Raw genomic sequence first — 25,707 nt, 5'->3', positions numbered from 1 at the left:
GTTGGTTTTTTGGAAGGGCCTTAGAGTTAAAGACAAAAGATTATGGTGCTTGGTAATAAATTCTTAACCAAGAAAATAATCTGAATTATCTTGTTCTGGATGATATCACAAAGTGAGAAATCAAGTTGCAATTTCAGCAGTGTTCACATCCTTGAAAAGTTTGCTAAGACTGTCTTATTATTTTACTGCTTGTGGACTAGCATTTTATTCAGCCCAGTTTCATATTCATGCGTATTCATTGAAAGTCTTGCATGGTTTATTGCAATGGGTTTCCTGTCTTTCTCTGTAAATGATCATTATGAATAGTTATCATTAAAGCAATCAGCAAGAATGGGGTGAAATTGCTTCACCTGACTTTTAGAGAGATGCCACGTGATGCTCATCTTACCACAAACCACAGCACCTTCTTTAGGAACTATTTTTTCCAGTTACCTTATCATGGAGATGTGTGTGGTTGAAGGGACGTACCAAGCGTAGCCCTTGGAGCTCAGCCCCATTTCACTTTGTAGGCCAAACGAAAGCAGGAACATTGCTGGCGACACCTCCCTTTCTGACTCAGAAGATCTGATTAGCCTGGCCTATCTGTTCCTGCTCTGAGCTAAGAAGATGAACAGGGCTGCTGCTCCCTCAGTTCCCCCTGGCACTGACAACTGGAGAGGGAGTTGCTTCACTCAGCTGACATTGGGACCCCAACAACTAGCTTTATGAATAGGGAAGGCTTGGGTATATGCTGCTGATATTTACATTTCATGGTGCTTGGCTAAATTGGAAGAGGATGCCCCAGGGGACCTGTAGAGTAATTACAGTATATTGCTGGAAAAACCCTACCTTTTCAGCTGAAGCAGAATAATAATGGGCTATGTCAACTGAATGTGCAGTGAAAAGCCAGAGTCCAATATGTTACAAAACCTCTTCTAAATGCTAATCAGGTGGGAGGCTCTTGGGTTGCTCCTCTAGATTCTACACTCATCTTGGAAAATAATCTGGAATCCTAATAATGCCTGAGTGGATTACTAAAACATGCTCTGAATCATTCAGTGGATTTCACTGGAGGATAAGTAAGGACTTTTCCTATTGGTCAGGTAGTCTCTCGCTCTCTCTCCCCATATCACCTTTTTGCACTGTAAAAGCACAGTGAAAGAAATCTATGTGAACTTAACTTGAAAGGCACTGATGTGAAAAAGTACAGCTTTTAAGTAAATTGCATCATGAGCAGAAATTTCAGATTATGGGAGTGCTTTTCTTTGCATCCAGACATAAGGCATTGCAAATTATTTTGTCAGTAATTACCAGTAAAGGCACTGACAGTATAACACACGGTCCAGTAACTGTAAAATTTTCTCCTTTCATACTAAAGTATAAATAAAAGGAATTTGAAATATCCTCCAGAGTGATCAGCTCAAGTCCCTTGTTGTCAGAGGCATAAGATAAATGGTGCCCTTTTCCATTCCAGATAGATCAGTTTTATTTCAACATTATTTATCATATATCAACACTAGCAATAGAATTGGACTGTCAAAGGTAACAGGCTAAGTTAGGTAATCATACAACAGATGGTACAGGAGAAAAATACGTACTGAACATACCACTGTGCCTTCTAGCATTTGTCATTTGAGGTGGTTGCCTCACTCTATCAGATGGTAGGCTCAGCCCACCTCAAAGTTTGTAATTTTCACTTCACTTTCTACATCCCACAATGCAGGACAATGTCCAAGAAACTGAAGACCATAGCCTGATTGTACATTGAGAAGCTATATCTGAGTCTTCCCTGGGTTTGAGGGAGGCTGCAGGTAGGAAGATGGCTGCAACAATGCTGGAAGGAGACTTCGAGATAAGCATATCTGAGGACATATTTCTGGTAATGATTGCTGACCTTTTCCTCCATCATGCTCCAGTGGAGCTATTCCAAATGACAAAAGAGTCAGGTACAATTGGTCAATCCTGAAGAGAAGGCATCTCAGTGGCCCACTGTAACAACTTGTGGAACTTTTCAGGACACATGGTGTGCATCTCTTCCAAACTAGACCCTGGTCTTGACCGCAGAATCTCTGCTATCTGTTTACTCAGTTTTCTTTAGTAGCTTTCACTTAAGGATCCAGTAAAGCTATCTGGAACTTCATTGAAGTCGCTACCAGTGTGTGCAGAGAAATTGATCAAGTGAGGACTGTGCGCAGGCCTGACAAAGCTACTACTGGCATGAATTAGAAACTCATTGGATGCAGTGTTAGACTTCCAAAATGTGCTAGATAGCTAAGAGATTATATTTGCAACATAGGGATAGAGAAAACGTATTAGGTGGAATTTGTCAGTGACACAATAATAAATACACTTACAACTTCAGCTTTCCTTATCTTTGTTTACTGTAATATTAAATGTAGCCATTCTGCTTTTAAGAACTAAGGATTAAAGTACCCACATTGGCATTTTAAAGCAATAGAATTTTTGCTCTGTTAATGTGGAATTTTAGAAGTGTAATAAGAGTTACTGTATCTTTCCAATAAAATACTATTTTATATTTGAGTTTGGGTTTTTTAAATCATTATCTGTTCAAGGAAGCAAGGAGTATAACAGTGAGGTGTGATTTTTAATTTGCACCAAAGTTGTCAGCAAATAATGATTTCTCACACTTGTTATTGCTTGTTCCTTGTGGGACAAGTGTTGGCTTCTGTTGTCCTAACTAGTCAAACCTGCTGCCACAATTTTTAAAAAAGATATTGCATTCTTTTAGATTTTTAAAATCAAATAGGAGAACTTCAGACAAATTGTGCAAGATATGAGAACTGTGTAGGAATTTTTTATATAGAGTTGTAGGGGGTAGCATTACATATAGGAACATGACAACATTTTCCAAATTAAGATGCAGGAATTCAGAAAGGTTATCAGATCATACATTTTATTTTCTAACCTTATGCTCAACAACTGTGCTGGATTAGCAGAGAAGTAATGACAAATTGGGTATACCATGTCTTTACGCTGACGATCAGCTTCACTTTGGAATGGCATGCATTCCCAAAAGTGCCTGGGGCTGGATAAAACTACACATGCTATAATGTAAAGTAAACAAATTTAAATTGCTTAAATTCAGTTATAATGATTGCTCCCCTTTTGTTTAGTTGTTTCCTTTTTTAAAATCACATTAAATATTAAACAAAATTAAAATTCTTAGTTCCCACTGCAATTCTTCACCAATATATTACTGGACATTTTGTCAGATGAGGAACTCTAATGGTTTCAAAAGATGGCATACCCTTTTATGCTATTTTGGTTGGCACAAAAATAAAATAAAGATGCTGACTGTCAAATTTTTATCAGGTCTTGAAAAGCTATCTATCTGTCTGTCTGTCTGTCTGTCTGTCTGTCTGTCTGTCTGTCTGTCTGTCTGTCTATCTGTCTGTCTATCTATCTATCTATCTATCTATCTATCTATCTATCTATCTATCTATCTATCTATCTATCATATTTATATAGCCGCCCATCTTACACAAGGTGACTTTGGGCGGTGTACAACATTTTAAAAAATAAATACATAAAAACAACTACATATAAAAAACTGTAAAAACACACAAAACAGGAGGGGATAAAATTAATAAGGGAGCCATCACAAAAACTCCCCGGTCCCCTGAGAGCCCCAGGCCTGATCACATAGCCAGGTCTTGAGGGACTTATGGAATGTTAAGAGGGATGGAGCTAATCTCACTTCCGGGGGGAGGAGATTCCACAAGGCAGCACCACGGCAGAGAAGGCCTGCCTCCTGGGACCTGCCAAATGTAATTCTCTAACAGACGGGATCCACAGCATGCCTTCTCTGCCAGATCTGATGGGACAGGCAGATGTGATTGGGGAGAGGCAATCCCTCAGGTAATCCGCCCCCATGCCATGAAGGACTTTAAAGGTCAAAACCAGCACCTTGAATTGGACCCAGAAGCAAACTGGCAACCAGTGCAGCTCGCGAAGCAGAGGTGTAACGTGTACCGCCCTAGGGGCATACATAACTGCCTGCACTGCTGCATTTTGCACCAGTTGAAGCTTCCAGATATTCTTCAAGGGCAGCCCCATGTAGAGCACACCAAACGGGAGATGACCAGGGCATGAGTGATAGTGATTAGGTCCCTCTGATCTAGGGATGGGCACAACTGGCTCACAACATGAAGCTGTGCAAAGGCCCTCCTAGCCACCACTGCTACCTGCTCTTCGAGCAGGAGTCGTGAGTCCAGGAGGACCCCCAGATTGCACACCAGGTCTGTCTGGGGCAGTGCAACCCCATTCAGTACCAAAGATGGCATAACTCTAGCACCAGAAGGCCCCAAAACCCACAGCCACTCAGTCTTGCCAGGGTTCAGTTGAAGCCTGTTGTTCCCCATCCAGACCCTCACAGCCTCCAGGCACTGGGATAAGACATTCACAGCCTCGCTTAATTCGCCAGGGGCAGAGATGTATAATTGGGTATCATCAGCATACTGATGATACCTCACCCCATGGCAACGGATGAGCTCACCCAGCAGTCTCATGTAGATGTTAAATAGGAGGGGGGAGAGCACCGAACCCTGTGGCACCCCACATAACAGGGGCTGATGGCAGGATCTCTCCTCCCCAACCTCCACTGACTGGAATCGGCCCTGGAGGAAGGAAGTGAACCAGCACAACACAGTGCTGCCCACCCCCAATCCTCTGAGCCAATCCAGGATACCATGGTTGATGGTATCGAAAGCCACTGAGAGGTCAAGTAGGGCAAGGATGGATGCACAACCCCTATCCCCCCCTTGCCAGAGATCATCCAAAAGCATGACCAATGCTGTTTCCATCCCATACCTAGGCCTGAATCCCAACTGAAAGGGATCCAGATAATCCGCTTCATCCAAGGTCCTCTGAAGCTGTTGCACAACCACCTTCTCAATCACCTTCCCCAAAAAGGGGAGGTTAGATACTGGACGAAAGTTGCCCAATATAGTGGGGCCTAGCGATGGCTCTTGAAAAGGGGGGAGAGCCAAGGCCTCCTTAAGAGGTGAGGGAACAACCCCCTCACTCAGAGATGCATTAACCATCACTAGAACCCATTCACATGACACCCTCCAGGCTGCTTTCACAAGCCAGGAGGGGCATGGATCTAGAGAACAGGTGCCTGAGCTCATAGCTCCAAGGACCCTGTCTACTTCCTAAGGTCCAACAAGTTCAAACCATTCCCAGAGAACAGGGCGAGACTCCTCCCTAGACACCTCCACTGGACCTGCAGTAAAGCCAGCGTCCAACTGAGAACGAATCCAAGCAATTTTTTTTAGATTTTTTAAATCCCACCTGTGTTATTTCTTTTTTATAGGTGGCAAGGTGGCAAACATACCTAATACTCCTTCCTCACAACGTCAACCCTGTGAGGTGAGTTGGGCTGAGAAAGAGTGACTGGCTCAAAGTCACCCACAGCCAGCTTTCATGCCTAAGGCAGGACTAGAACTCCCAGTCTCCTGGTTTCTAGCCTGACACCTTAATTACCAGACCAAACTGGCTCTATTTTGAAAGAAAAGCAATTTATTTGTTTGTTTGTTTGTTTGTTTGTTTATTTATTTATTTATTTATTTATTTATAAGACTTGTATGGTTGCCTATCTTAAAGCACAACTCTGGGTGGCTCACAGCAACAATTAACCACAGAACCATCAAAACATAAAACAAAACCCCAAACCCATTCCCAACCCCAGACACCTTCACTGTACCCCAGTACCTGGATAAAAAGCCAGGACTTGATGGTCTTCCAGGAGGCTAAGATGGTGGGGGCCTGCCAGTTCACCAGGGGGAAGGTGTTCCACAAGGTAGGATAACCAGAGAAAAGCCATGCTTCCAAGGTCCCACCAGATGGCAAGATTTCAGGGAAGGGACCTGGAGTGTGCCTACCCTATCTGATCTGGTAGGATGGGCAGATACTCTCAGGGAGAGGTGGTCCTGCAAATAACCTGGTCCTGTGCCATGTAGGGCTTGAAAGGTGATAATCGGCACCTTGAACTGCACCCCGAAGGAAACCGGGAGCCAGTGCAGCTTGTGCAACAGAGGTGTAGCATGGGCAAATCTAGATGCACCCAGCACTGTGCATGCTGCTGCATTCTGGAGTGAACTGGAGTAGAAAAGAAACATCTATATTTACACAATGATTAAGTGAAACACAATTTACTGAATTAATATAGTGTTCTGAGTTGGCACGATGCTCTAACCCATAAACTAATCACATGGGCTAGGTTTGCATCAGCTAAATATGACTAATTAGTCTATTGTCCAGGATGCCATGCAGCTCAGCCAAAGAAACATTAAATGAGATTCTCTCCTTCTCCACCACCATCAGAAAAGATGACTTTCCTGCCAAGAGGTCCCCACCTCTCCTTTCCTCCCTATGGTAATACCTCCCCTGAGCTTTGTAAAAGAGCTACAAACCAGAGAAGGCAGAATCTACTGCTACCTTGTTTTGCTGTCCCTCTCTGTGGTATCAGACCAGAAAGAATTAGACTGAGAATGCTTCCTGCATACCAGAGACCAGAAGACACCATTGTTTGTTGACTCCTTTTGGGCAACTGATCATAGGAAAGACAACTGCCTCTTTTTTTCCTCTCTCTCTGACTCCTCTGGGCTCTTCCTTAAAGTGGTCGCATGATAGGAATTGGGCCCCAATAGTTCAGTCCTCTGAGGAGCAGAAAGGTTGCCCACAAAGATCTTTGTTTCCTTGAAATAGATCATGCACATGTTTTCAGAAGAGCTGCATGTGACTCACTGTGTTTTCTCTTTGGACCAAAGTATTCCCTTGACTAACTTCTTTATGGAGCAGACAGGGTTACTGGGCTAAGGTTACTGGGCAAATGTCTACTTGACTCAGCCATTTCCTAATGAGCATGATGGTGGTAGTAAATTCCACATGTTTCTCATGTCTGTGTGGAAACCTGAGTGTTAATGGTGTGGGATTTGGGAGTGCTCTGTGTTATGAAGTATTATGCCCCCTGTTTGGAACAGACAAAAACAAGAGTGGAATATTAATAGCAGGTGAAAAAGGCACTATGAAACTAGCTGCTTTCAAGCAGGCATGAATGTAGCATGTAAAAGTAGTGGAATGAATTATGTTAATGTTGTGGGATGGAAGCTTTGATCAGCCTTGCAAAAAAGAGTTCCTATGCAGATCTTTGGAGAAAGGGGGAACTGAGATCCTCAAACTAATAGATATTATTCTTCAAGTTACCATGAAAGTATCTGAATATGGAAAGTTGGTCAGTTATCAGGTCTGCAACTGGTTGCAGGAGACAAATTTGGGAGACCCGGTTCCTAAATTTCATGGTAGACTGTGTGTACCCTATTTCTTTCTCTCTGTACACTTGCATTTGTGCAGGCATGTATAAAATGAATATTTATGTGTGTATGCCATAAATCGATGAGTTAAATAAAATGAGATTGTCATATATATTGAATTATTCATTGTGTATAGCCTGGATTGAAATTATTCCTTTGGCAAGTAAATATTTGCCTCCTAGCTCTCCTGCTGTGGGATTGTGGTTTCTGAGTTTAGGAAAGGCATTTTTACTTCCAAACCTGAATGGTGAAGTAAACCCAGAAGTTATCCCTAAAGTCTTTAATTGTTGATTCATACAGCATTGGAAGTAACTGTAAACATGGTAGCCTCTTCAACTTCATATACTTCCAACTTTTTTAGGTAAGTGGAGCCTAATGGTTATGAATGTGATTGGAGGAAAGAGTTCTGCATATACAAAACAGGACCTTGGCCAGGCTCCTGACTAAAGTTGGCAATTAAGCCCTGGACGCTCACTGAGTCTAAAAAGTTAATACCTATCGTAAGAACATTGATTAATCCTCTAATGCAACGAAAAGGGGGTAATATGTGGTCCAAATCAATTGCTTATTGCAATTTTTACAGAGCACTGTTCCTGAATAGTTGCAAAAAGACTCTAAGTGCCTTTTGGTCAGAAACATTTGCCTACTAGTAGCAAAGGGGAATAAAAAAGTAATTATTACTTGATTCTTTCCGCAAGGGAACCTGGGAACAGAGGTGCTCTCTTGGCATTCAGTGATAGGATGGTCCAACAATTGATCAAGAAAATTGGGCACCAGACAGTGCTAATGGATCTGATTAAAACATGCAAAGAATGGACGGGGGGCTGGCCCTTCTCTCTGAACAGCTCTCCCCTGAGACACTAGGAGCAACTAGTGGGTAAGCCTCTTTTAAAAAGTAGCTGAAATAATGGCACTCTTCTGGGTTGTAATGCTCATTCATTTGCACTCACAGAGTGCTCCTAAAGCCATACATTTGAAAGCTTAGTGAAACATGTAATGAATATTCTTTGCTTGATGTACTTGAATGCAGAAAAAAAAGTTTTTAAAAGCTCTCTGAGTTTATAAGGCACTTTAGAAATGTTAGTTTAATCATGCTTTGTCATTGTTGTTGGAGAATTACTGTGGGTAATTCCCACTTTAATTGACTCCCAGCACATTTCCGGCCAATTCCTATATCCAGATCAGAGCACACACACATGCCACTCAATACAGCTAGCAAATTATCTATATATCTACATCTACATCTATCTCTTGAAGTTTATTCATCAAATGTCAGCAAAGACCAGATGTTTATCCTTCTCTGTTGTATGAGTCATAGCACTGTAAAGTCTGCATACCCCTCTAATAAGCCCTTTCCTATTGCAGTAATGACAGATTACATTTTTCTGTTTTACCTTTTTTAAAGAATTCTGTTCACTTGCATTCTTCAAAACATGTTGATAGGCTTCCAGTTTGGCAATTATATTCTCAAGAGAAATTGTATGATGAAATTTGATTAACTCTACTGTACATTAACTCTACTGTACATCAATTTTCTGATAAAGAATTTAATAACAATTCCTTGATAAATTACCAGAAAGGTTCATGCTTTTTTGTTTTAGTGTCTTTCAAATAGAAAGATACTCTGACATATGTTCCATTAAGCTTCCATTCCCTGATAATTTCAAGTACAAGTTTTCTGAACATTGAAAGTTTTATGTACAAGGATTATGAAGTTGGTTTATTTGATCAAGATTAAATGTTGTTATCTCTGGTAGCCCTTAATGGACTTTTGCTGACATAAGGACTGAAATGATGAGGTTTTATGCATTTGTTTATAGATAAGAGATGGTATATGGGAAGAAGAGATCATTTGCTATATTTTAAGAGAAGGTGATAAGTTACTAAAATTGTTTATACTAGTTGTGAAGAAGGGGAAAGTCACTTCATTATATATTTTTTTTCTTTACTGTATTCTTATTTTTTCTTTTCTATTTTTTTTCTTTTCTGCAACTTCATTTTTTCTTTTTATTCTTTTTTTAGTTTGTATTAGTTTTTATTGTAAATTGTAATCTTTAATAAAATTACTATCTATAAAAAATAAAGTTTTTATGTACAGAGGAAAATTGGTGCATTCTGTTACTTTTCCTTGCCATGAAAAAAATCTTATGTAATATCATTACATAGCTGTACTTAACTAAAAGTTATAACCAATCAGTGTTTGATTTTATTACAGGACCCTTGGCATTCAGCCAGCTGTATAGCAAGTCAACACTTTCTCTATTAATGAAAACCATAACAATGGATCCATTAACCAAAAAGTTCTTAAACAAAAGTGAATAAATGAGAAAATCATATGTTATTACCTAACATATGTTAGGTAAAAATATCTGAATATTTGTAATATTGCCAAGAAGATTAACTTACAAGACCTTAAGTTTAAACTATTTTAAACTAACATCTTACGTTGCTGCTGCTATTCACTGAATAGCTGCTTTCGACTCTAAGACATGTTATCCTAAGAAGGTGTGTTCCCCAACAGAATGAAACACTTATATGCATATACTTCTTGGGGTGAGAAAGGTGGAAAGAAGACTCATGATAGCATTGTGTCTTGGATCAAGGGATGTAGAAGCTGGGAGGAACAGGCCTGAAAGAGTGTTCAATTAAAATAATACAAATGTTAGAAAATAAGGCCATCATTACACCTGACTTTAACCCTGGACTAATGACTTCATTAAATTAGATTGTATTTTGACCTTTGAACAGTCCTTCTGCTGAGCACTCTGCATGATCCATAATATGAATGGAGAGTGCTTGAACAGCTTCATGTCTGAGCTCTGCATGACAGGAAAGGATGATTTCTTATAAAGCACATTAATTTGAAAAAGAAACCTATTCTGCATTCAAATGATTGGATAGAATCTGTGGAATAACATTAGATGTAATGTTCTTCCACCTTTCAGCAGAACAAATTATGGTAACATAAAGACTTGGTTTTATAATCAAAGTTAGTTTGTCCTTGATTATAAAGAAGCAGTTGACAGGACTAGGTTTTAAAAATCCCCAGGGTGTTAGCATTGAAAGAGCTAATAAGAGTTGTGTCCTCTTCCCTTAATAGAAAAAAACATGAAACATGTTTTAGCAAGATAGCAAGTGCTGGAATGAACCCATTCGCATATTCTGCCTGTGTTTCCTTATGATGTCAAATGCGTATTAGCAGAGGGGAAGTACCCTGACCACAGTATGGAAATTTGGATAATTGAATTCTTGCAAGCTGACATGATAAAGTATTGTGATGGATCGCTGTAAGTATGGCTGTTTTTAGCATTCTGCCTTGTAGGAGAAGCCTTATGTGAGGTGAATTTCTATAAGGATGATAATGAATTGATCTCTGCCTGCTGTGAACTTTGTCTTGAAAGATGCTTGGAGGTAAGATGCAATTAAGGCATTAGGAGCTGCCACGAAGCTGGAATCAAATGGAGAAGCCTGGAGGACAGCCAGGATCTAGCCCGTTTGTTACATCTATTCTTTTGCAAAGCAACTTGGTAAATTCTGGGAATGATGGCCTACAAATTTTGGCTTAACTTCCTAGTCATCAATCTATACCAATTTGGGGAGGAGAAACAGGGTTACAGATCCTGGGCTAGAAAGAAGGTAAAAAAAAAAATGTTACCATGTTTTTCTTCACCTGTACAGCGGAACTCTAGATAAGATATAGGTACTACTCATAGGAAGGTCCAAGGCTTTTTGCCCCTAACAATATGGTGAATAGATCTGGCTTGTCTGTGATGCAGATCAGCAAGATGAAATAAATGGGGAAAGGTCAAGCTTGGAGATCAAGCTGGCCAATTTGGTTCAATAGGTAGGATGTATTATTTTCTTTCTTTGGCAATGTCTAGAAAACATTGAAAAGGGAATTTTAGTGACTGCATCCTATTCTTTAAAATAACACCATTTTATCGTCGTATGCAATAATGCTTTGTTGAAGATAAATTTTATTTTATTTTCCATTTGTACGGCATAATGTGATTTCTGCAGCCATGGTAGAGCAAGCATTTTATATCACCAATTTTTACAGTAGTTGGATGGGGAGGGGGGGCATGATCCAAGGGTGTGAAGAAAGTGCTCACCTGCTTTGCAGGGTGACTAAACAGCAGTGATTCTCTTTGGAATGTGCTGAACCCCTAGAATAGGGACCTGACTGTTAACTCACCAGTAACTGCTGCATGAGATAATCGTGTTTAGATTTTGCTTCCTTTTGTTCATTTATGCTTGAGTAACACAGTATGCAGGAAAATAAGCAGTTAGTACAGTACATATTTTGAACTACTTAGTAGTTCAAAATATGTACTGTAAACTCAGATTCTAGCAGGGTCCCTTCCTTTAGGATAAAGATATCAAGCAGAGAGCCAGGAAGAATGACCTGACCATTATCTATCACAGATGTTGAGATAATTGGCATCCTGCATGGCATTCTCCAAATGTTGCCCAATTTGCCAGATTTTAAATTAAGTTTAGTAATAAGGCATGAAGAAAAATGCTGATGGGTAGCATCCAAAATATCTCACAGTAAATGCTGTAAAGAATGATTCCAGAAATTATTTGCAAGATGTAGAGCCAGATGTAGAATCTTATAGTCAGAATCATACAGTAAGTTCAATGATAACATATTTTATTCACAGATGTTTCAGTTGATACCAACTGAACAACAGGTAGTAGCCCCTAGCCCAGTATTTCTCAACCTCAGCTACTTTAAGATGTGAGGACTTCAGCTTCTAGGATTTCCCAGCCAGCGTCTTGAAGTAGCTGAAGTTGAGAAATATTGTCGTAGCCAAATTTGTCTGGACCTAGAATCTAAGCAGGGTCTGGCCTAGTGAGTGCCTGGATAGAAGATCACCAGGGAATACTGGTGCTGTAGATTATATCAGGAAGTAAAAGAATCATCCTGGAAGAAGCAATGGCAAACCACTTTTGCACAGATGTATCCATGACATCACAGAAGTCAGGTTGATTGAAAGAGACCTGATTATACCATTTGGGAAGGAGATGTTTGGTAGAGGAAATATAATCTATTATTAGAAGTAGTGAGACGATGTGGTAGGTTTAACATGTAGGAAAACATGGGGAGACGGTCTAATATTGTGTTATGACAACTTTTACCATCTGATATTCTTCAGATCTGTTGAATGGCTGGGGTATGAGAAATGTATTCCAACACTCTGAAAGACACCTTATTTCAGAAGATTACTTTACAACAATTTGGGAAAACTTAAAGAAATAAAGTGTTTTTCTACTTGCTTCTGATAGATGTAGCCTGGGTGCTGGCTTATTCTGACTGGAGGACCCTCTGAACTAAGCGAGTCATGCCTGCTTGGACGTTGCCCAGATTAACAAGGTCTGCACCAGATGTTGGGGAATCAGGACAATCTGACAATAAGTGGGCTACTTGAACAAACCATACATGGACAAGATACTGGTATAGCGAACTAGCCAAAGGAGGACATGGAGACTGCCGACCTGGAAGCTCCTCACAATATACAGAGGTTTCCATCCCAAGTCCAACACCCAGAGACTATATACCAGCTGGAAAGAGGGCAGGCGGGACCTGGTGAGTGTCAAAGCCGCTGTCCTGGATGAAACCCAGAGCATCCAGGAGTATATCAGTAGGATGGCACCCAAAGATGAACTGCTAAGAGAATGCCTGAGGCAGCAGCAGACATGGGAGGAGGTTCAAGCAGAGGACGTGCCATGGAAAGATCCTATCAGTGACCAGAAAGGGCTGGACTAAATGACAGCACTGAGGCACTGATCATAGCAGCACAAGAACAGGCACTAACACCAGATCCATAGAAGCAGGGGTCTACCACACTCGACAGGACCCAAGGTGCAGACTGTGCAGAGAGGCCTCAGAGACAGTCCAACACATAGTGACAGGGTGTAAGATGCAGGCAAGAATAGCATACACTGAACGGCACAACCAAGTAGCTGGCATTGTGTACAGGAACATCTGCACAGTGTATGGGCTAGACCCCCCCAAGCCTAGATGGGAGATTCCACAGAAGGTCGTGGAGAATAACAGGGCTAAGATCCTGTGGAGCTTCCAGATCCAGATGGACAGGCAGGTACTGGCCAATCAAGCAGACATTGTGTTAGTAGACAAGAACCAGAAGACAGCAGTGGCGATAGATGTAGTGGTGCCAAGTAACAGCAACATCAGAAAAAAGGAGTATGAGAAGCTGGAAAAGTACCAGGGCCTAAAGGAGGAACTCGAGAGGATGTGGAAAGTAAAGGCCAAAGTGGTCCCAGTGATGGTAGGAGCACTTGGGGTTGTGACTCCTAAGCTGGAAGAGTGGCTCCAGCAGATCCCAGGAATAACACCAGAGCTCTCTGTCCAGAAGACTGCAGTGCTAGGAACAGCTAAGATACTGCGCAGAACCCTCAAACTCCCCGGCCTCTGGTAGAAGACCTGAGATTGAGGAAGACACATACCACCCATAGGGGTGAGAGGAGATTTGTGTGTGTGTGTGTGTGTATATGTGTGTGTGTCTTTAGAATGGAAAACTTTGAAATTAGTATAGTTCTCAGTGAAGATTAAAGACAGAGAATATAGAATAGAGCTCACAGTGCTAAGAACACAGTTCAATCAGCACTTCTTAAAAACAGATGTACCATACTAGTAAAGTATCATATAATTCTCTTCACTCTCTGATCACCTGGAACTTCATACCTTCTCCTGTCTCAAGTTCCTGGATGCCCTTCAGTTTATTTTACAGCTGAAAGTGGTAATAGCAACAGTAAAGACTGGGCAGATGAATGAACGGAAAAAACCAAGAATCTTATAATTTGTTCAATTTGCTGATAGGCTAGAGGCAAACATTAACATAAAAAGATTCAAAGCCTTTGTTTGTAGTGCCATTGTTCTTTTTTCTGCGTTTAAGTCTTTAATATATTCCATAAGGAACGTTAAACAAACTGACTTGTCGGTGCACACAAAATGAACATGTACATCATATCATTCAGCAGTACAACAACATAGTGAGTTATTTGCTGCGGGCATACCCTTTTCTTGATGAGAATGAAAGTGGGTTTGTGAGTATTAAAATGAATGCAGTTCTACTTTGCTGCTGTCTCCTTGAATTAAATAGGCAATTACATTTTTATGGAAGAGATGCAATAGACAGGATTAAAAGTAGGTCTTTTTTTCCCCTTTTCTTCCCTACATTCTACATCAATCTTCAATTTTAGAATGGGATGAGCTAAATGTAGGAAGTAATGTAGTAGCTTGTTCATGGGCTGGAATTGCATTCCTTAAAATAATAATTTAGCCTTTCCTAGATTTTTGTCAAAAAACACTTAGCAGTGTGACTGGAATTAAACCGCTTGGGATCTGTTGAATGCCTGGAATGGATCCTGAGAACAATATGTGTGAACTATAAAACTGCTGCCTCTATCTTGACTACTCACTTGCCCACTCCTTATAGTGAGAAGCAGGATCAGAAGCAGAAGAAAATGAGAAGGTAATGATGGGAAGTGGGAAACTTCTTGTTCTTCTCATCCATCTCATGAGGGGATCAGAAAATAGAGAGAACTAATGGCCATATCTGTTCTTACTGTCCATGCTGGAGAAGGAAAAGGCTGGATCTTTTTCTGTTGAGCTTCCTCCAACCAAAGAAGCCATTTTACCCATTAGAGAATAATGAGTCTTCTTTTGATTTCCAAAAGGAATCCAAGATTGAATCCTAAAATTCCATTGATTTCAGTGGTTCAGCTCTCCAATAGTCACTTAAAGGTCAGGAAGGAAAGGCCTTCTTGAATGAAAGGGGATGGATACAGAGTGACTTCAGAGGTGAGAAGAAAACTGATCATATTTCTTCCATGAACTTCCTTAAATGAAATTACATTTATGATCCAAATTTGATTTGGGACAATTATTCCTTCCCATGCTCGTGTGTATCATTCCAGTGCTCTTGGTTTTATTTTGTGGGAGCAGTGCAGGAGATTGTACAGAGGAGAAGAGGACATTCTGTCCCATAAACTTGGCCTCTAACATTATCAGCATTGTTAATTCACTCTGCATGGACAGTAACTGAAGTTGTCTTCCTCAGTTGTTCTAAAGAGTTGAGTTTGTCCCTGGTGAATACTATATATGGACACAGCCATTCCTTGGTCACAATGATTTGTCATTGGCCTTTCCCACGATGTTTTTCAACTTCCCAGTATATCCTATAGGCTGGTATTCTCTGGAGCAGTGTTTCTTAACCTTGGCAACTTTAAGACAAGGGGACTTCAACTCCCAGAATTCCCTAGCCAGCCTTGCTGGCTGGAGAATTCTGGGAGTTGAAGTCCACATGTCTTAAAGTTGCCAAGGTTGAGAAACATTGCTCTGGAGGATTCCCATTCAAACCCCAACAAAGCCCGACTCTGCTTAGCTTCCAAGCTCAGACAAGATCTAGCAGGTGTTGTCACATTCTGTTAAATGTTTTCTCATAGAGATAGTCATTCATTTATCAATGGCCTGCTGGTGACTTCACTGTTTTTGTATATATGCAAATAAGTGAAGTGTCTTCCCCTACCTGGTGATTTCCAGGTGTGTTGAAGCCATAATGGCTAAAATAACAGGAAATTCTGGAAATTATAATCTCAATCTGGAGGATACCTAGATTCTGTTAAAATTTTCCCAATGTATCCTTGCTTCTTGCAATTTGATTTATACAGAAAAAAATTATAATGAAACTGGTAGGTACCATGTTAGTTTTGGATGAAATGTTGCTCTTAATACGTTTGATCAGTTGCAATGCACCCTAAGATTCTAAGTAAAGTCTTAGTTTATCTTTACACACACACACACACACACACACACACACACACACGTATTGCTACTACAACAGCAGACCTAATGAGAGGGGATATATGAAATGTATGAGGGAACTATGGATAGACAGAAGGCCTACATCCACACTAACTGAGAAACAACTAGTTACCCAGCACTTCAACATAGTGAAGAGGAAGCTGCTCTCACAACTTGAGATAGACCAACTCCACATTACAACCCAGACTCAAGCAGACCTGGAAGAACAACTGGATGTGCAGCCAACACCTGAAGCTGGAACATCACTGCCACCCCCTCCATTACAGAGCACAGTGGCTGATATGAGGCATAAGATCATGGATAAACTAGCTACAGTCAACCCTCGAGTCCGATTACCAAGGCTCAGTGGAGAAGTACCATCAGACAGTATGCTAGAAGATGCCAACAGAGCCCTCCAGAGGCTCCAAGAGGGCTAGTTGGCCCTCCTACTACCACCATAACTGAAACCAATGAATTGGTATACGCTACAACTGCTGAAATCCTGGAAATGCTTGGCTACATGATCAAGAAGAACAACAGTACATACACACCCTGGAAAATGAGATTGGAGGCTAAGATCAAGGCAATTCGGAGAGAAGTCAGTCAGCTGGTGGAACTACAGAAGGGTGTGGAGATTAAGGATAAGACTTGGCTACTGAAAAAATATATGGGCCTGACTCCATCTGAAGCCCTAGAGACTGCTAAGCAAAGGCTCACAGCACTGGCTGCCAGGCTAAGGAGATACACTAGAGAAGCAGAGGCCAAGAAGATAAAATGCCCTGTTCTCCAAAGAACCATCCAAAGTGTACTCCCAACTGCAGTGCAACCACACAGTAACAGCTGAGCCACCAGCAGCAGAAACTGAACAGTACTGGAAGCACATATGGGAGAAAGAGAAGACACATAATACCAGTGCAAAGTGGCTGCAGGACCTGAAAGCAGACCACAGCAATCACCCAGAACAGGAACCAGTCACCATCACAGTAGCAGACATCCAACAGCGGGTCAAGAACATGAAAAGCTGGACAGCACCTGGCCCAGACATGATCCACACCTACTGGCTAAAGAAACTAACAACAGTGCATGAATGCCTAGCAGCACAGATGAACCAACTGCTAGCAGCAGGCTCCCACCCAGACTGGCTAACACAAGGAAGGACAGTACTGATCATGAAAGACCCTCACAAGGGAACAGCACCATCCAACTACTGGCCAATAACCTGCCTCCCCACAACATGGAAAGTTCTATCAGGCATCCTAGCTGCCAAGCTACAAGACCATATGGGCCAGAACATGAGCACAGCTCAGAACGGCATTGGGAACAACACCAGAGGCTCAAAACACCAGTTACTCATAGATAGAGCAGTCGCCCGAGACTCAAGGTCTAGGCAGACCAATCTGAGCACAGCCTGGATTGACTACAGGAAAGCCTATGACTCAATGCCACACACATGGATCTGTGAATGCCTGGCACTATACAAAGTCAACAGGATGCTAAGGACCTTCCTCAAGAACTCAATGGGACTGTGGAAGACAACACTGGAAGCCAACTCAAGACAGCTCACACAAGTGGCCATCAAGTGCTGCATATACCAAGGTGATGCACTGTCCCCACTGCTGTTCTGCATAGGCTTAAACCCCCTCAGCCAGATAATCACAAGGACTGGATATGGGTACAAGTACAAGAGTGGAATCACCATCAGCCACCTCCTCTACATGGATGACATCAAGTTGTATGTTAAGAGTGAATGAGACATCGACTCACTGATCCACCTGACACAGATCTACAGCGAGGACATTGGGATGTCATTCAGACTGGAGAAGTGTGGCAGGATGATAGTAAAGAGAGGGAAGATAGTTAAGACCAATGGAGTGGAACTACCAGTGGGCCACATAGCAGACATAGAGACCATCTATAAATATCTTGGTGTCCCGCAGTCATATGGGAACCATGATGAGGAGGCAAGGAAGACAGCAACATCCAAGTACCACCAAAGGATAAGACAGGTCCTGAAGAGCCAGCTCAATGGGAAGAACAAATCCATGCCATCAACATATACGCCCTACCATGTACACCCTGGCAGTCATCAGATACCCTGCCGGTATAGTGAGCTGGCCAAAGGAAGACATGGAGGCTGCCGATGTGAAGACCCAGAAGCTCCTCACAATGTACGGAGGTTTCCACCCCAAGTCCAACACCCAGAGATTGTACACCAGCTGCAAAGAGGGCAGGCAGGGTCTGATGAGTGTCAAAGCCACTGTCCTGGACGAAACCCAGAGCATCCATACTGAGTACATCAGTAAGATGGCACCCAAAGATGAGCTGCTGAGAGAATGCCTCAGGCAGCAGCAGACATGGGAGGAAGTTCAAGTGGAGGAAGTACCATGGCAAGACAAGCCGCTGCATGGGATGTACCATCGACAGATAGCTGAGGTGGCTGACATTGGGAAATCCTATCAGTGGCTGGAAAGGGCTGGACTAAAAGACAGCACTGAGGCACTGATCATAGCAGCACAAGAACAGGCACTAAGCACCAGATCCATAGAAGCAAGGGTCTACCACACTAGACAGGACCCAAGGTGTAGATTGTGCAAAGAAGCCTCAGAGACAGTCCAACACATAGTGGCAGGGTGTAAGATGCAGGCAGAAACAGCATATATTGAACGGCACAACCAAGCAGCTGGCATTGTGTACAGGAACATCTGCACAGTGTATGGGCTAGACCCTCCCAAGTCCAGATGGGAGATTCCACAGAAGGTTGTGGAGAATGACAGGGCTAAGATCCCGTGGAGCTTCCAGAGCCAGATGGACAGGCAGGTACTGGCCAATCAAGCAGACATCGTGGTAGTAGACAAAGACCAGAAGACAGTAGCGGTGATAGATGTAGCAGTGCCAAGTGACAGCAATATCAGGAAGAAAGAGTATGAGAAGCTGAAGAGGTACCAGGGCCTGAAGGAGGAAAGTAGAAAGTAAAGGTCAAAGTGGTCCCAGTAGTGGTAGGAGCACTTGGGGTTGTGACTCCTAAGCTGGGAGAGTGGCTCCAACAGATCCCAGGAACAACACCAGAGCTCTCTGTCCAGAAGACTGCAGTGCTAGGAACAGCTAAGATACTGCGCAGAACCCTCAAACTCCCCGGCCTCTGGTAGGGGACCTGAGATTGAGTAAGACACATACCACCCATAGGGGTGAGAGGAGAATTTAGTTTTAAGGAACTTAATCCTGTATTTTTCATGTATGCTAATTCAGTTTTAAAGCTACCCATGATAATTACTAGTTGTATTATCCTGTAGTTACTGGTGAGATTAGATTTAGTTAGTAACACTATAATAATCCTCTTTTTAGCACAGAGTTATCAACTGCTCAAACCAATGTTTAAATTACTTAATTGTGGTGATTATAAGGAGGGATTCTTTCTCCAGATAATTAAACGCATAACTAAATTGGCACCAAACTGGCATCAAATAAGGCATTCTGGTGCAGGGGATAATGACAAATAAATAGTGTTTTTAACTCACTGGAATATACTTAAGGGTTCCAGTTTTCCAGTGATATTATGGATAGAAAAATACTTACAAAGGGATGCCTTTATCTTACAAAATACATCTAGAGACTATTCTCACCAAATATAGAAAGAAAATAACTCTTTATTTTAGAAGTTGATGGCTGTGGCCATATTTAGTTTGACAGTGTTAATACCTAGCTTGGTAAAGCCTTCAGTCATCTGTTTAAAAAGTAAAGTTTAGAAGACAGCTTGAGAGAACTGTCTAGCATTGAAACACTGACTGTCATTGAAAAACTGAAAAATGTGAACATCTCTGAGAAATGTTGTGCATCTGGAAGTCATTTACCAGAATAAATGCTCCTATCCTGTGATCCCTGGGAGAGGATCCCAAAGGCTGTAGGATTTATACAGGCCTTCTTTTCTGTAAATACAGTACTGGAAAACATCACTGCCATTGCATTTGTATCTCCAGCATTACAGAAAAAGAGACATTTTTGGTAGTATTAGGATGATTTAGAATCTACTTTCCTTCTCTCCTCCACACCACCCCAAATCCTTGGATGAGGAAGGAGTATACCATCCAACTGGAATGAAAATAGTAAAAAGCAGCAGTCAATAAGTAAGACCGAAGCTTTGAATTTGGTTGTTCATCTGCATAGATTCTCCCTGTTGTGTCCCATTAGGATGGTACTACTCTAGGGTAATTTTGTGCATATTAACTCAAAATCAAGCTTCATTAAGTTCACTAGGATTGGCTTCTGAGCTTGTATATCTATATACCATATATCTCCTTCTCCTTCTCCTTCTCCTCTCAGCCATCAACTATATAGATGAAACGATTCTCAAAGTAACACATGATGAAGTAGCTGCTCAGGATGATGGATCAGAAGGGCAGCTGGCATCCACTGCAGGAAGGCAGGACATATTAGACTGGTCTGCCCTTGGCAACTGATAGACCCAGATGAGTTTCAGAGGGAGCTGGGGGTTGTGTCTGCTGGTCTGCTGCATGGTCCTTCTGAGGCCTTGGTTGTCACCTGGAAAGGAAGGCTGCCGAAGCCTTGGATCTGATCACACCTATGTGACCTCTCCCTTCTCATGGAACCTGCCATTCTCCATGGTTTATGGAGGAACTGAGGAAGATGACATGGGAGAAGAATCATCTAGAGCATCACTGGTGTACAATGAGGGATGAACTCGACCAAACACAGGTTAGAGCTGCAATTAAGGCCTACCTCGTGGTGATAAGGACAGTGAAGCAACAATACCTATCTGCCTTTATTGCATCCACAGATAGGTGTCCCATGGTCCTGTTTTGGGTGACATGTACCCTCTTCGGTAGAGGGGGTGTGGAGACCCCCCTGAAGGCTGTGCAGAAGAATTTGCTCAGCACCTGTCAGATAAAGTCGCTTGAATTTGTTCTCAGCTGGACACCAGCCTTGCTGCAGGTCCTGAGGAGGTGCACGGGGTAGAGTCTTGCTCTGTATCTGGGAACAGTCTGAACCTCTTGGGCCTAAGGAAGTGGACAGAGTCCTTAGGGCTGTGAGCTCAACCACCTGCTCTTTAGATCCATGCCCCTCCAGTCTAACTGAAGCTAACCAGGGGGTGTCGTGTGAGTGGGTTCTGGCAGTGGTGAATTCTTCCTTGGGCGAGGGGGTTGTTCCTGCATCTCTTAAGGATGCACCTGTTTGCCCCCCCCTCAAGAAACCATCATTGGACCCTACTATACTGGAAATTTTTCCAGTATTTAACCTCCCCTTTTTGGGGAAGGTGGTGGAGAAGGTGGTCATGCAGCAGCTTCAGAGGACCCTGGAGGAAGCGGATTAACTGGAACCCTTTCAGTCAGGTTTCAAGCTTGGGTATGGTATGGAAGCGGCATTTGTTGTGCTTATGGATGATCTCTAGCAGGAGCAGGATGGGGTTGTGCATCTTTCCGTGCTCTGCTTGACCTGCTTGATCTTTCTGGACTGGCTCTGGGGATTGGAGGTGGGTGGCACAGTACTGTGCTGCTTCTCCTTTCTCTGGGGTTGATAGCAGTCAGTGGTGATCGTGGGGGAGAGATCCTGCCCTCAGCCCCTAATTTGTGGGGTGCCACATGGTTCAATGCTCTCCCCATGCCTGTTCAACATCTACATGAAGCTCCTGGGTGAGCTCATCTGTCACCATGGGGTGAGGTATCATCTCTGACCCTGGCAAGTTAAGCGATGCTGTTGATGTCCTTTCTTGGTGTTTGGGGCTGTGGGGAACAACAGGCTTCAACGGAATCCTGGCAAGACTGAGGGGTTCTGGGTTTTGGGGCCTTCTCGTTCTGGGACTATACCATTTTTGGTACTGAATGGGGTTGCACTGCCTCAGACAGACCTGGTGTATAACTTGTGACTCCTGCTCAAAGAGCAGGTGGCAGCTGTGGCTAGGAGGGCTTTTGCACAGTTTTGAGTTATGTGCCACTTGTGCCCGTTCCTGAATCAGGAGGCTCTGCTCATGGTCACTCATGCCCTGGTCACCTCCCAGGTGGTTCACTCTACATGGGGCTGCCCTTGAAGAGTATCTGGAAGCTTCAGTTGGTGTGAAATGCAGCCATGCAGGCAGTGTGCTCCTAGAATGGCACAAGTTACACCTCTGCTCCATGAGCTGCATTGGCTGCCCATTTGCTTCAAGGTCCAATTGAAAGTGCTGGTTTTGACCTTTAAAGCCCTTCATGGCATGGGGCTGGGTTATTTGAGGAATCACCTCTTCCCAATTACTTCCACCTGTTCCATCAGGTCCGGCAAATGTTCCGGGTCCCATCTGCTAAGGAACTATGTTTGGTGGGACCCAGGAGACAGTCCTTTTCTGCTGGACCTGATGGGATGGGCGACAGTAAACAAGGCACCTGCCCTGCAGAGCATCATCCCCCCTTGAGGTGAAATTGGTCCCCTCCTTGATGTCCTTCCAGAAGACCCTTAAAACTTGGTTATGTCAACAGACTTGCAGGGATCTCATGGAAATGGGGATTTAATGAGGTGGCTACGTTGTGTGTAACATCTATGCTCTCCCTACCCTTTTTAGTTTTTTTAAAATAACAACAACAACAATGACGATGATGATGTTTTAGAGTATTTTTTTGTAATTATTGTTTTATGGTTTTATCATATACTGCCCAGAGTCACATTTCTGTGAGATGGGTGGCACACAAATATGAATGAATGAATGAATGAATGAATGAATGAATGAATGAATGAATGAATGATCAAAAGGGCAAAATAAATAAATGGTGGATCAAAAGGTGGGGGCATAATCCTAATTTAACACCTGTCCTACTCCACTGCTTAAAGCAGCTGTAACACTTCATTTCATTTAACGGTAGAGCTGCCCTTGGTTTAGGGTTACATTGCCGTTTCCTCACTGGTGGCCATTCTTTGAAAAAATGCACTTTGGTAAAATTAACTAAGGCACAGCCCAGTACGCTGACAATATTCACAGTGAAGAATCTGACAGTGGGATGAATGAATACTTAAGGAAAATATATGAAAAGACAGAAAAATTGGGTAGAAGTAGATAATAGAACAGCCAAAAGTTTAGGAATAAGTGATAAATCCTCAGACTATTCCCATTGTAAGAAGTCTGTAAGACCCTGTTCCTAATGTTTACTGTGTACATTGTCTGTGCTTCAGCATGTTAATAGAAAACTGAGTATTTGTGCTTATTAGAACAATGTAGGCTCCAGCTGGGATCTGCCTAATAGAACCACTGTCATATGCATTGCCCTGCTATTGTTGGACAACATGTTGGCAACATAAATGGTTTGGGTCGGGGACCATTGCTTTGCATTTTCCATTGATTAGGATAGTGCAAAAATAACTGTATCAGCCATACAACTTATGTAGGATTTGGCATGTTTCTGGGCTTTTTGGCGAAACCAAAAGGACTTTGTACACAGTGAACTTCATCCCACCCTGTATCTCTTGCAGGATATTATGTTATCCTGCCAAGAGAGTGACACTTACACAACTTCTTTTCAGGGCCTCTCAGCTGACATTCGGATTGTGCCTAGCTGTTGCTCAAAACAGCAACTAAAGAGTGAGTCTTAAGTCTGCTATTTTCTTGAGTGGGGAGAGTTTCTTAAAAACCCTTTTCTGGATCACGTCTCAGTTTTCCCACTTTAGCTATTTACAGAGTTTCAATTTCCAATGCACAAGGATATTTATAAGAAAGCCCTTGAGAACTTTGAAGTATATGCCGAGAACACAATAACAGCAAACTGGGCGAAGAACAATCAAATTGATGTTCTGTTTTAAAAAGTCTGAAATAACACCTGGATGAAAACACTTGGAAATGTCTGGTATAACCAGTTTGGAATTTAAAACAATAAATGAACAAGAGTCATTATTTGTGAATTAAATTCATCTCCAAAAAGGTATTGGGAAATAGCTTTTCATACCAGACTCATTGCATTGGATTCTAAGTAGAATCTAAACCAGTGTTTTTCAAACTTGGCAATTTTTAAGGTGTGTGGATTTCAACTCCCAGAATACGGGCTGGGGAATTCTGGGAGTTGAAGTCCACACATCTTGAAGTTGCCAAATTTGAAAAACACAGATCTAAACAGTCTACAGTCTTTGGCTGGGAAAGAAAAAGTTTAATTTCTCATTCTAAAGATTATGAACACCTTTGTCATGTTGACAGTGTGTGGAAACCTCCCAGCTTATTATATCAAGCACCAAGGAAAAATTCCAAATTTATTCTGCTTTGGCCACCATTCTCGCTCTTGAAAACTCTTGAGTGCTGTGTAATCCTGGAATAATCCTCCCCCCACATCTTTGCCAAATGTGAAGATGACAGCCATGTCTTCCCTTTTGCCAGATGTATTAGAGAAGATTTGGTGTTTGTTTTGCTGGTGTTAATGAGGTATGTAAAGAGCTGAACACCTGGTGGGTAGCCTAGAGAACAATGCACTATTTTTTTCCTCAAATAAAATCTTTGGGAAAAGATGCAATTAATGCTGGCCATTAAATCACTGCAAACATGTGGAGATTGTCTTATCTGCTCTTTGACAATACCTTTCTGAAATTCTAAGCAATACTTAATTGCTTAGTATTAAGTATGAGAGCCAGCAGTTCAGTCTCCTATTTGGTAATCACCTTATTACTTAGTCTGCTTTTTCAATTTGAATTCTTGAGCTGTCATTCCTGGGTTAAATGATAAGCACCAAGGAAAGAGCCATTTTCTCTGAATTCAGCACTGCCTTTACTTCTGACATTGCATAGAGATGGAGGAACTTAATTGTTCTCATAGGGACAGTAATAGTTCATTACTTACAAGGTGTTAAGTGATTGTAAAGAGAGCTAGTTTGGTGTATGGGTTGAGGCACCAGGCTAGAAACCAGGTGACCGTGAGTTGTAGTCCTGCCTTAGGCATGAAGCCAGTGACAAACCACTTCTGAAAATGTTGCCAAGAAAAATGCAGGCAGTTGCCAGGAGCCAAAACTGACTCAAAGGCACACACATACAATAGCATATGCTGTAAATGAGTTAGGGGAACAGGGTTGGATCCTGAATCTGCTACATTTTTGTAAGCTGGAAATCGACAAAATGGCAGAAGCAGCCATTGTCACGTGTCTCCCCTTGCCCTGAATCATCTCATGTCGGGAATGGTCCAGCCAGCGGGGGAAGAGGAAACTGCTACCAATTCACGTGTCCTTGCAGGTAGACTCACAAAGTTAATAACACGAGCTAAAAGAGGGGCAGGTGAATCTTCCTCTGCCAAGTTCTGAGAGAATCATGATGTTCATAATCCTTCATTTTTCATCTATACAAGTCATGCTAGGAATTTTGTAAGTAGATGCTTACAGGTATTTTTCTAAACCAAGTGAAAGTGTAAATAAGCAGTGCTAGAAATTAAATGCCCCTTTAATATAAATGTGTGTGAATGTTCTTTGTAGGTGGAAAGGGAGAAATTAGCCACGGCTCTGGCCGCTCTTCCGGCTTCCAACTGTGTCTTTGGGATACCATTTCCCCAAAAGCTGTGCAATGTGCTTAAATGTTTTGGCCTCTCTCCTCTGTGAAGCAAACTGTTCACCACAACCT

At 42.2% G+C, this 25,707-nt stretch overlaps 1 protein-coding gene across 1 annotated transcript; it reads left to right on the top strand.

Moving 5' to 3' along the window:
• The first annotated feature begins 7,223 nt into the window (after positions 1-7,223).
• On the top strand, positions 7,224-25,685 carry SAMD3 (sterile alpha motif domain containing 3). The gene is given in 8 exon segments (XM_088130510.1): positions 7,224-7,239; positions 7,242-7,308; positions 8,012-8,136; positions 10,414-10,600; positions 12,839-12,851; positions 14,316-14,376; positions 23,141-23,236; positions 25,510-25,685. Coding segments are annotated over 8 exon segments (741 nt in total).
• The last annotated feature ends 22 nt before the right edge of the window (positions 25,686-25,707 follow it).

This window comes from Python bivittatus, unplaced genomic scaffold (assembly GCF_059951505.1).
Source record: "Python bivittatus isolate LINGU-HERP-01145 unplaced genomic scaffold, Pbiv_v1 ctg000020_np1212, whole genome shotgun sequence".
Lineage (NCBI taxonomy): Eukaryota > Metazoa > Chordata > Lepidosauria > Squamata > Pythonidae > Python > Python bivittatus.
This window is presented reverse-complemented; position numbering and strand designations above follow the sequence as displayed.